This window comes from Choloepus didactylus, chromosome 18, assembly GCF_015220235.1.
Source record: "Choloepus didactylus isolate mChoDid1 chromosome 18, mChoDid1.pri, whole genome shotgun sequence".
Taxonomy (NCBI): domain Eukaryota; kingdom Metazoa; phylum Chordata; class Mammalia; order Pilosa; family Megalonychidae; genus Choloepus; species Choloepus didactylus.
This window is the reverse complement of record NC_051324.1, coordinates 49865995-49877793: the sequence shown is the minus strand read 5'-3', so window position 1 is coordinate 49877793 and position 11799 is coordinate 49865995. Positions and strand designations below refer to the sequence as shown.

The window sequence follows — 11799 nt, the reverse complement described above, 5'->3', positions numbered from 1 at the left end:
GGAAGGGGCCTCCATCCAAGAGACCAGCTGACACACCCCCAAGTGTCACAGGGGTGGGGGGGGGGGAGATAGCCAGGAATCTAGAATCCAGTCCTACCATGTGGACATAAATTCTGAGGCTGAAGCTGGCCCCGAGAGGCAGCAAGGTGCAGGGGCCTCCACTCCCAACCCCTCAGAATCGAATCTTAGCAAAGTCCCCCAGTGAGGAATCCAGGCAGGCAGAATTGTGGAATGTGTTGGACAGTTTACCCCTTTTCCTAATTACAGGAAAGTCCCTCCACATTTACTAAATTAATACACAAATCCAGATGCAAACCCAGTCTGCCAGATATCCTAATAATTGCCCCAACTCCACACACCAGCTACTCCCAGAAACAGCTCCAGCCCAGCAGGGCTGTCCTTGGCCCCTCTCTCCCTTCCGAAGCCATCTTTTGTCCACCAAGAATCTGAGCACAGACCGCATAGACGTTGGAGATGGGGAGCACCCCTGCAAAGTGGCTACTTGAGGAGGGTGATTTGGCTGGCTCTTTTCTGTCCTTTGAGCATGCAGGGCTGTTCTGGGGACTACACATTGCCCACCTCCCCAGATCTGCACCCTCTCTCTACCCCAGGTGCATCCCGGCCCCTAATTGTAAATAAATCAACCAAACACAATTGTCTAGACATTTTTTGTTTTTGTTCTGTTTTGTTAAAAAAAAAAAGAAAAGACATCACGGCAACTGGTAGTTCCCTAAGTCTCCTTCCACCCAATCAAGCCTGAAAATGCCCAGAGAGGGTAAGAAAGTTTGGGGAGGGAGGTGTCGGGAAAGGAGATGGGTGAGAGGGCAGGGACAGAGCCACAGGTGAGGAGCCACTGGAAGGATGGAGTCATCCTGGTGACTCGGTGGCTGTGAACGCAATGGAGTAGAGAGCGGGACCCCAGGCAAACCCCATCTTCCCCCAGCATGCGGGTCCTCTACAACTCAGGCACCTTCAGTCTGATCTGGCATTCTTTCCAACACTGACTGTTGGTGATGAACCCCACCTCCCCACCCTCTGTCTTTCAGGCCTTCCTTGGGCCCTCTTCCTTTCCTACGGCAGGGTCTCTGCTAGCAGGCAATCAAACAGATGGCGTCCACTCCAACCCAAAGATGGACTTGTCTCTGCAAGTCCTTCCCCCTGGAGGGACAAGGGGAAGAAGTGTAGGGGAGCCCAGCAAGGCTTAGCTTTGGGAGAGGGTCTAGGTCTCATGACCAGTGAGCCATCTGCTACCCCACACCTTCCTTACAGCCCCCAGCCTCTGTCTAGATTGAGAAGAGGTGCAATGGTCAAGGTGTATGGATATGCTCCTCTCTCCTCCTCTGACTTTGGGAATGAGACTTCCCTTCTGCCGCAGACCCTGCACTCACCTTATAGGAGAGGCTCCCACATGCCCAAATCAGAGGAAGTCAGAATAAGAGCCCCCAGGGCTGAAAACTAGAGCTGGCAGGTAGTATGTGGTCAATAAATGTTTTCAGATGGCTGGATGAATCAATCAGTCAATCAACCAATCAATCAATCAAGCCAGGATCAATTTGGAAACACGCCAGAGCTCCTCATTGCTACTCTCATACCTCATGGGCTACCCAAGCCCAAAGAGGACACCCCCAGGCTCCAGCTCACCCCGAGAGTTATACCCATGCCCATAAACACACACACAGCATACACACACACATACACACACATACACACACACACACACACACACACCCCAAGGGAAAACTTCTGAGCCAGAGACAGAACCGGGACTCAGATCCAGGCTCTAGGTCAGCTCTGCAGCCTCCAGGGGATGGGGACAGCAGGGAGTACCGAGCCCCCTGCCGGCTGGCAGGGCTCACTTGCGGAAGCTATCAGCCAACTGGTGGCAGTCCAGCTCCCCCTTCGGCTCCAGGCCTCCCGGAAGCTTCACCCCCGTCTTCCGGTCCACACACCAGCACTTGCCACGCTGCCCATCCAGAGCTGGGTGACACTGCCAAGACAAGGGCTTGAGAAGTCAGTTCCCAGGCAGAAAAAAGTCATCCCAAGAGGCCTGCCCTAATCCCAGCCCAGCCCCCAAGTCAAACAGTTGCTCCATGATAGCCTCTGAAAGCAGAGGCTCTTTCCTGAGCACAGGTCCCTTGAGCTCACTGGAGTAGGGAGAAATAGGCAAGAAGGGAAGGCCCAGAGGGTTTCTGGAGGCAGGGCCCTGAGAAGGTTCCGTAGCCAAGCTGGAAGGAACACTGGATCCAAAGGGTCTTAAAGTATAGCTAGATTTTAAAGACGGTCAGGTTGGAGATGTCTCAAGTGTGTGTTTGATTGAGTTTGAGACTTTAAGATGGGATTTTGGTTTAAGATCAAGATCCAAGTAAGGGTTAAGGTTAGGATCAGGATAAGAGTTGCAGTTGAATTAGGAACTATAACTAAAACTTGAGTTGGGTGAGGGTTAGAACTCAAATCAGAAATGGAATTGGGATAAAAACTGAAGTGAAGGTCAGAACAATAAAGTTGGGCTAAAGTTTGGGTCAAGATTAGAAGAGGGACAAAGGTGAATTTCAGAGTCCGAGTTCGAGTGCAGCTTGGGTCAAGATTGGTCTGGGGATAAAGAGCCTAGTGTCAGAACTTTCGTTGGGATAAAAATTGGGAAAAGGGTAAAACTCGCATTGCGTTAAAGGAGACAGGCTCGGTATAGGTTTGGGGGGACCCTCTTGCTCCTCTACTCATTCCACACATCTCATGCCCTCTCCTCATGCTATCCTGGAATGTGCAGACCCAGGGGAAGCGTTTCTTCTCCTAATGAGGCCTCTGCCTGCCCAGTGGCAGCTGACCTTGTGGATTTGTCTCTAGAGCATGGAGTGGGAGAGTCTGCATGTCTATTCCCGTAAAGAGCTAGAGAAGAAGAGCTGGGTCCGGCTCCCAAGCCACATACAGCAAGGGACACCCCAGAATCCTTCCCAGATGTGCCACCCTTCCAAACAGGCCTGACTCTGAAGGGTGAGAGTGGAACTGGAGCAGTCCAACCTTGCTGAATATCCCAACCTCCTGGGGGATTCTCAGGGACCCAGTGTGCCCAGGGCATAAGGGAGTATGGAGGTTGCTGCCTTCCTGTCTTTTCTCCTGTCCTCTGCTTTCACCCAAAGTTCCTGACTCCAACTGTCAGATCTGGCTTCACCTCCATCCTTGCTGTACCCCAGGTAGATTTGCCGCTCAGCTTGGGGAAGGGGCAGGCCGAGGTTCCTCCCTGACTCCTCATGACCTCACCCCATCAGTGAACCCTCAGACATTCAGTGACAAGCTACTCAGGGGATGGAGTAGGACGAATGAGAGTGCTGAGAGATAGAAGCTGGCAGAGTGCTAAGGTCCACACCACCGATGGTGAACCCAGGGGTGGTAGGCATAATCCAGGACGGGGAGGCAGTCCCAGGTCTGCCATTAACTTGCTCTGTGACTTTGGGCCAGCCTCTGCCCCTCTCTGGGTCTCTTGTCTCTTCATCTCTGACAAACCTGCAGGGGGTTGGTTTAGGTTGGGGAGCCTCCTCCCTCCTGAGATCTCCCTCCTGGACCACTCTGCAGAGAGGCCAGAAACATCCCTGAAGCTGAGGTCAAAGCCAAGCTGTCAGGACGACAAGACCCACCTGCTTGGGGTGGAAGTTGCCGTTGCGGTCGCAGTTGGGGATAGGGATGATGTAGAGGTCCTCGTGGGTGCGGCTCTGCGAGGCGGCCAGCCGCTCTAGAGCCCGGTGCAGCTCACTCTGGCAGGAGCCCTGGGGCTGGGGGAGAGGAAGAAACTGCTCAACAGAAAGGAGAGAGGCAGGAGGACCAGGGCTGGGGGCCAGAGTTAAAGGGGCACTGAAGACCCTGAAAGGAAGGGCAAAGCCTAGAGAAAGGGAATGAAATAAGGAGACCTGGTAGGGAAAGAGTCTGTGAGAAACCGATGGAGAAGGACAGGGAGGGGTGATTTCTAAGCAGGAGGGAGAAGTAAAATAATATAATTAACTTGTTAGGCCCAGGAACAAAACCACCCATTAAAGAGGACATAAGCCAGACCTTGGAACAGGATCCCAAGGCCCTCTGCTACGGCCAGCATTAACCCTTTTGTTACTGGGAAGGGCTGGGGTAGGGGATCCAAGAGAAAGGCCAAGAAACACCAGGGGAGGTGCTGGAAAGGAATTCTGATGCCATATACTTTGCACACAGTAGGTGTCCAAAGAATGTTTGCTGAATGAGCACTGTGTGGATCTGGAGGTGGCGGTGATGGCGATGGTCTGTGCGTGTCTGTGTCAGTGTGCGCACACACACGTACGCATGCGCCTGTGCACATGCACAGTTGTGGATCAGAGGTCCTCACCACAGGTCGGGTCTCTTCCCGGGGCGCCCCAACGACCTTCATCTTGCCCCCGTTGGCGTTCCGCTCTCGCAGTTTGGCGAAGTGTTTCTGTAGGCACCTGCGGTCATGGGCGCTGCAAGGGCTGAAGCTGTTGTTGGGATGGTCACCCTCGTCCTTGTCTGTGGTCAGGTCGAGATGGGGAGAGGTCAGCACCAGAGAGCAACAGAGCATTGCACCAACCCCCAGGCCCCATTATCTTGGGGATCCTCCAGCCTGACACTGAGTGTGAGAGTGGGGGGGATGAAAGCAACCCTGTATCTCCTCCCCGCTCCCCTCAGGAAAATATTCTTTCTTGAAGGCCTTGACTCGTCCCTCACCCCACCCAGTCCAGCCTTCAGATGAGTCACCAGCTGCAGCTACCCAGGCAGCAGGAGGGTCCCCTGGGCCCTGCAGGGAGGTCTAAGACAGGCAGGTCAGCAACCTACTGGATCTCATCCTTCCCTACATTCAGCACCTCCCCACCCCGACCCCCTCTCCATCTGTTCTTTCTTCCTGTCTCCTTTCGTGCTCTTTTCCATGTCTGGCTGAGCCACACAGGGTATCCCAGGGCTGTCAGCTCTGCTAACTCTCTTGCAAATGGCCCAAATCACAGTTTCCCTGAGTGATATGAAATCTGGCCTAAAGGCTCTCCACATTGGCTGGATGGGAGAGAAGTGGGAGTGGGTACGTACGCCTGCATACAAAAGTGCATGTGTGTGGCACCAGGACCAAGAGAACACTCTCACACATCCCTCCAGTTCTACTTCAGACCCCATCCAAAGCCCATGTCTGTCGTCCAGAGCCAGGAGATGGGGGTGGTGATGCTGGACCCTCACCCTCTCCCTGGGATATCCTGAAGGCTCTATATGAACTCAACAAAAATCCCATCCAGAAGTCTCAGAACTATAGCCACTGTTCCTCACTCCAGAGAGCCAAAACCGGAATACAGGATTGAGCTGGAGAAAGAGGCTGGAACACCTCTCTACCGATCAGACCCACCTCTGAAATGCTCAGTCTTGGCAACTCATTGCCGGCCTGAGTGCAAGGCCCCTGCCAGCATTCCAGATGTTGGCAGCCAGACAGGAGGTTACATCTGGTTTGTGTCAGGATTTTTTTTTCCTGAGGAGTTAGCAGGTTCCTTCACACATGGCAGTGATCCCAGAGCTGCCTCTGGGTCAAATGGTATTTTTCTCCCTAGCCAAAGCAGGGCGGTTAGTTCTCTTTTTGTTCTCCTAGTTTGGAGAGTGTGGGGGGAAGCAGGCGGATAAAGAGAAACCTAGCAAGGAGGAATCTAGACCCTCAGAAAGTCTTCGTCAAGATTCCGCACTACAGGTTATTTATAAAATTGAGTCACCAAGGATGAGAAGAAGGTTTTGTCACGTGTGGAAAACTGGCCCAGAAAAAGGAATCAAAGGGAAGGAATAAACGGAGCAGATAGATATGATCCATTCTTCTGGATATTTAACACCCAAGAAGGATGGTCCACAGAGAGGACTCTGGTCCCATAGATCACATCAAATTCCTGTGGGTCAACCAAGGAGAAGACACTATAGCAAGACCTCCCAGCCAGTGTAAGTGGCTAAAGAAGGAGCAGATGAACTTCATGAGTCCAGGACTGTCCCAGGGGAATATGAGAAGAGGGATTCTGAGCCCTCGGTTAGGAACCAAAGAAAGATCTGGATTCAGGTGCTTCCCTGGAGCTCCTCCCAAGGAGCCTCTCCTGCCAGAGAGACAGGCCACTCACTACCCCACCTCCCACCTTGCATAAAGCCACAGGCTTGTGGATTGGGTTGTGGCATTTCAGGGGTACAGGCGGGGGCTGGAACGGGAGACAGAGAGGAAGTGGAAGATCTGAAACAATTAGAGGCTAAGCCTACATGTGAACAAAGGCCCCCACCATTTCACCAGGGAAGAGGTGAAAGGGACCACCAGAACTTGTTGGCCAGTCCCAGCACACTAACTCTAGGGGGCACTCTTTGAAGCAGAAGTTTTGTTGTTTTGCTCTGAGTTTGCTTTGTTTTAATGACCATAAAGGAAAGCACTGCTTTGCACAGTGACACTCGTTCCTCTTGGTAAATGAACAGAATGCTCTTGGGTTTGAGGTGCAAGGAAGTATTCTAATGAATGGGGCTGCCTCAGGAGGTAGAGAGCTCCTGCCCCTGGAGGTGATGGGTCAGCGTGATAGAGGCCTCCAGAATCAAATCACATCTGGAGTAGGAAATCGACTACAGCTATGCTTCTCCATAGTCATTGGCATGAGTCAAAGTTCACAAATGACCAGCCTTAGGGGATTATTAATGGATATTTGGCATATTTACCCCTAACTTAGGAGGCACCATTAAGGAGGACAACTGGGTACTCTCAGTGAAACCTGGGGCTTGCATGGGGTGAACCTGGAAGTGTAACTTTTGTTCTTGTGTTGGTCTAGCCCTATGTTATACAGAAGAGGGTTATCATGGAAGAGGTGAGCAGGCCCTCTCCATGGTTTCCCCAGGCACTCCCCACTTATCCTAGCTCATGCCTGAACTGAGAGTAGAACATACCAGATAGGGAGAGCAGCCTACTTCTTCCTCCTATGGGGATGCAGGGACACAGAGCAAATCCATATCTGCCTACTCAGACACAAACAGGCTGGAACTTGAGAATCACAAACATATACAAACAATCACGTGTCCAGGCATGCACTTGTCCATGAGTACACACCCACGTGCATTTGGACACTCTGACCCTGCCCTGGTCAGAAAACAGGCCCAGGGCAGGACACACTGACTTCGCCAGTCTCCCTCTTCATGGCTTGTTGACTTTCCATTTAATCTGTAACTGTTCCTTGCCCAATCTTGCTCAACTGGCAGACTGAGGTCTCACACCAGGACCCACCCCTAGGCCCTGGGTTTGGGGTGGTGAGGGTTGTAGCCTTGGGTCTCTTGAAAATACTAACCTTCCCAGATGCAAAACTGGCTAAATGCTTGCTGCTTCCCTGCATACACAAGAGTTCAGACACCTGGTGTGCTCCGGGAAGACCCCAATGCCCGTGGGTCCCCCCCCCCCCCAGTGGGAGTCCGAGTCACACCTATTCCCCGGGGAAGATCTGACCTCTGAAAGGATTGTTGGTAGGTGGGGCTTCCAAGGTAGACCAGATCACCTCCTCCCACCCCCTGCTTGGAGCCAGGCGTACTGATATCCAACCACAAAAGAAACCTTGGTCTTTATTCCAAAAAGAGAGAAAGGGAAGGAGCTCAGAAAGAGAAGAGGCTTCACAACTTTGGCACCACCAGCTGCAAAGTTCGTGGTCAAAGCTGGATGATTTCCTCTTTGATGCTGCCTTATTTCACCCCATGATTTCTCCTCAACCCCAACCCCCTCCCCCTGCAAGACACCCAGGGTGAGGCTATGTCCACCCAGACACAGAAATTTCAGCCATGATCTGAAGGGGTATCCACCTTGCCAGTAAAAAAGGCCTTTTCCTTCTTCCCCAGACTCTGCTGGAGAATCTAAAAACACCTGAACTATGTATCAGACCACTCTTGGAGGTCTGAACCTCAGGGTATCCCATCACTATAATGCCTTGTGTCAGCCACTGACTAAAAAATCAAATGAGGAAAGCTGGCCTGTCCTTCCATGGCACAGCAGCAAAAGGCATCAAAGTACACGCCACCCCTCCCAACTCCTCTGAACATCCCCCAGTTTTGCTCCGACTCTACTGTCTCCCAAATTCCCAGCATAGGCAGAGGATTTAAGCTTCAGCTTAAATCTTCTCAGGTTCTTCTTCATCACCATCCTCATCATTACTTTAATTTACTGAGTTCTTACTCCATGCCAGATATGCCAACCCTGGGAAGCAGGTCCCATTATCATCCCCATTTTACAGATGGAGGGGAAGGCTGAAGGGCTTATCTCTACAACTCCTATGTCTTTAAATGGAAAGATTCCTGCTACCCAAGGCACCAATAATTCTGGCTTTGCTGATACTAAACAAAAAAATGTTAAGCAGCAGTGCTCCCCTTTTCCCCCTCCCCCCAGAGCACAGAATTTCTGGGAAGGCCCTGTTCCCATGACATGACTGGATTCCCAGTACTGAAGTAGGGGAGACAATATTTGCTGCATTGACTAAAAATTAACCCAGCCTGCATGTTCCCTAACCCTGTCCCAGAAGAACCTAGACCACAGTTTAAGAACTCCATAGTTCAAGCGCTGATCTTCCCACTGTCCACTCCCCCAGATGTCGAGTCGATGGTCAGCACCGCTAATGCAGAATGTATGGAATTCTGATGCACGTATTCCACCCCTTCACCTCTGGTGACCTCCTGTGTTAATCCAAAACCTGGCTGCTGTCTGGCTCAGGAAGCTGGGGCAGGAGGGGTCAGGGAAGCTGGAGATGGAAGGGGAGGCCTGCCCCTGGGACAAATAGGAAGCAGCTGGACTATAGCAGCCAAGCAAGGGACACACCAAGTGTCTGCCCTCCCCCAGCCACCTACTGACGCTCAGCCTCAAGAGAAGACAGAAAAAGCTTGATAGCCCCTGCCAAACTATTCCTCAGGTAGGAGGACCAAGCCTTGGGACCTAGGAAACAGTGGCTTATTGACAGTGTACAGCAAAGGGGACAGGGACCAAGCCATGGCCATCTTGCCTCACCACAACTCTAGGGGCTACCTTTCACATGGTGCACTGTGGCCTAGGACATAGCAGGGGGTTACTTCGATGATGACCTGAAGGTGAAAGGACCTGAGCATAGCTTGCCAAGGAGACACCCAGTTCCCCCAGAATCCTCCAGGCTTCCCCCTTTCCTTCTCCAGGTATCTGCATCCACTTCATGGATGGAGGAAAAGGCAAGGAAGGAAGGGGAGAGTGTTAGAGACCTGGGCTCTATAATCCAAAGATTACCTAAAGACACGGCATTCCTAGCTGCCTCGTATGGCCGGTTTGCATGGTTTCCACGGGGCAATCACAAACTGTTCATGCCATGCCCCCCCAAAATCCCCTGGGGATCAGATTTTCCTCCACTACAGGATGGAGTGTTCCTACCCAGCCAGGGAGGAACGGGCGCCCAAGACTCTCTGAGGGCTCTTCTGCCCCAGGTTCAAGCTGATGAGAGAGGAAAAGGGCTACTAACCATCCCCATCTGGTGCCAAGTACCTGGCCACTGGTAAAGGATGGAGATACATAGGAAACACGAACCCTTTAAACCCAGGGAGGCCCAAGGCTCAGCGGTTGCTCTAGGCTGGTCTAGCACCAGTGCACCTCCTCTCCCACCGCCACCGGCTTCTCTGCTCCAGGACCACAACGCACTCCGCCAAGACCCCTCTCAGATGCGCTGGGTGCCCGGCTGGCACTGCTCTTTGAATGCTTTCTGCTGATCCATCTCTCCCTGCCCGAGGGCAGAAAGGGCCAAAAAGCCTGAGACCCAGACCCCTGGGGTCCACCTCCTTCCTGTTTTCCCTGCATCCTGCTCTCCCCTCCAGTAACAAGCTGCAGAGGATTGAGGAAGTGGAGTGGTCTGGGACCCTGGACAGGAAGCTGGGGGCCCGAGTCCCAGCATCCGGACTGCAACAATGGAAGCTTCAAGCACCAGGAAAAGAGACAGACACAGACAGAAGCACACAGAAAGCAAACACAAGTCAGAGAGGGAACGAGAAACAAGCAGAAGTACAGAAAGTCACAGAGAGAGAGAGAGAGAGAGAGAGAGATTCTGAAAGTAACAAAGAAACCAAGACAAAAAGAAACAGTGACAGACAGAAAGAGCAACCTAAAGAGACTGAGATGAAAGTGAGTGAAGGAGAGCAAAAGAAACAGAAAAGTGGAGAAAAAGATGGAGAAAAAGAAACTGACATTGGAGAGAACTCTTTTCCTTCAATATCTTCTCAATATCTTCTCCCCAACATCAGTTTGAGGAAAACAGTTTGAGAACATTAGTGAAACTAGAGGTTGGAAGAAAGCAGAACAAAAGAATAAGAGAAAGAAGGAAAGAGACTGAGAAAGATTGTAAGGGGAAATGGAGAGAGGCTCACTGAGAAATGCAAAACGAGAAAGTGTAAGATTAGGGCAAAGGGCCTTCTAAAAGCTTTCTCTCTCTCTTTCTCTCTCAATCTCTCTCTCCCCAGTTCTATACTCCCTATCATACACCCGTTAGTTTTCTGCAGCTCTGCGCTGGCAGCCAAGACATGCTTCTCTCCTGCCACCCCAAATGGCACCTGCCAGGAGAAAGGAGCAGGGTGCCTGTTACCAGGGCAGGTGGAAGTGCTCAGGCCTGGCAGAGACCACTGTCTTCTTATGGTCTCTCAAACGGCTAGGTGAGCTGGCATGCGGCTTTGGGGAAGGGTAGCTCTGAGGCCCCTCATCATCAAAGCCCCTCTAATTTGCATGACCCACTCCAGGCCCTGGCTCCTCAGACACCTGAGGTTTCACCTGCAGCCAGAGTGAGGGGAGGTCCCTGGATCTGGAACAGAAAGAAGGCTGCACCCACCCTGCAACTCCCAACCTCTGGTTTTCTGACCTCGACGGCTGAGTTGCAGGCTGGTGACCCGACTGGGTCACTTAATTTACCACTTTTGCACCAGCAGCCAGACCTAGTACTGGGATTGCTCTTCTGATTAGGCACCCCTGGGAGGCGTGAGCCAGCGGCATGGTAGAGTCCCCCTTGAAGGTGGCAACAGGCTGCTAAAGACTGTAGCAGTGTCCTTGGCTGAGTGTGTCCCATGCCAGTCAGGCCCTGCCTGGTACCTGCTTTCTCCTCAACTCGTAGGGGGTTCTCCAGGGTCTTCCAGGCCGGCTGGAAGAGGCTGCTGGAAGTGCAGTGCACCAGGGTTGGCGTGGGCGAGCCAGGGGGCACCTTACCGGAGGGCTGCAGGCTTTCCTGGATGGCCTCGATCTCCGCCAGCTCCATGCATACGCCTTGCCCATGCATCAGAGTGTGCAGCGGTTTTTCCACCCCCCGGGGCGGGTAGCAGCGCAGGCCGGAACCGCAGCGCTGGGTATACACCCCACAGGGCATCCCCTTGCTCAGGGCACAAGTGGCGCAACAGCCGCAGCCGGGCTCCCGCACCAGCTCCTCGCAGCCCACGGGGGGGCGGCAGCGCGCCAGCTTCTCCTCGGAGCAGGGCGGGCAGTGGATGGCTTCGTCGCCCAGGCTCGGCCCGGGCCCGGCGGCCAGCAGCAGCGCGGCCACGAGGCAGAGGGCCAACATGACCGGGCGAGGACGGGGCGCGGGCTGGTGGCAGGGGCACGCGGCAGCAGCACACGGCGGCGGCTCCCGGCGCGCGGGGAGGACCCGACCCGGAGGGCGCGCAGAGACGGGGCGGCCCCGCTGGCGGACAGGGACAGAGCCAGGGAAGTTAGCAAGCGCGCCGGAGGGGAGCGAGCCTGGCAGTCGGGGCGCTGCGCCGCATCCTCGGCCCGGTCCAAGCAGCGGGCGGCGGAGGGCAGGGGGCTGAGCGGCTGCCTGA

At 53.4% G+C, this 11799-nt stretch overlaps 1 protein-coding gene across 1 annotated transcript; it reads right to left on the bottom strand.

Annotated features, from left to right (window-relative positions):
• Positions 1–659: 659 nt before the first annotated feature.
• Positions 660–11540, bottom strand: IGFBP4 (insulin like growth factor binding protein 4). The gene is made up of 4 exons (XM_037809245.1): positions 11192–11540; positions 4343–4500; positions 3630–3764; positions 660–1987 (listed from the first exon to the last, which is right to left on the bottom strand). The coding sequence occupies exons 1-4, from the start codon at positions 11538–11540 to the stop codon at positions 1853–1855; spliced, it is 777 nt and encodes a 258-aa protein (XP_037665173.1). The 3' UTR covers positions 660–1852.
• Between the last annotated feature and the right edge of the window lie 259 nt (positions 11541–11799).

Bases quoted from the DNA above. Each gene is read 5' to 3' on its own strand.
- IGFBP4 (XM_037809245.1), bottom strand. From the start codon at position 11,540: ATGTTGGCCCTCTGCCTCGTGGCCGCGCTGCTGCTGGCCGCCGGGCCC. The intron at 4,501-11,191 runs GTAAGGTGCCCC...ACCTGACCACAG, and splicing joins GGAAAGCCTGCAGCCCTCCG to ACAAGGACGAGGGTGACCAT. The intron at 1,988-3,629 runs GTGGGTCTTGTC...TTGTCTTGGCAG, and splicing joins GCAACTTCCACCCCAAGCAG to TGTCACCCAGCTCTGGATGG.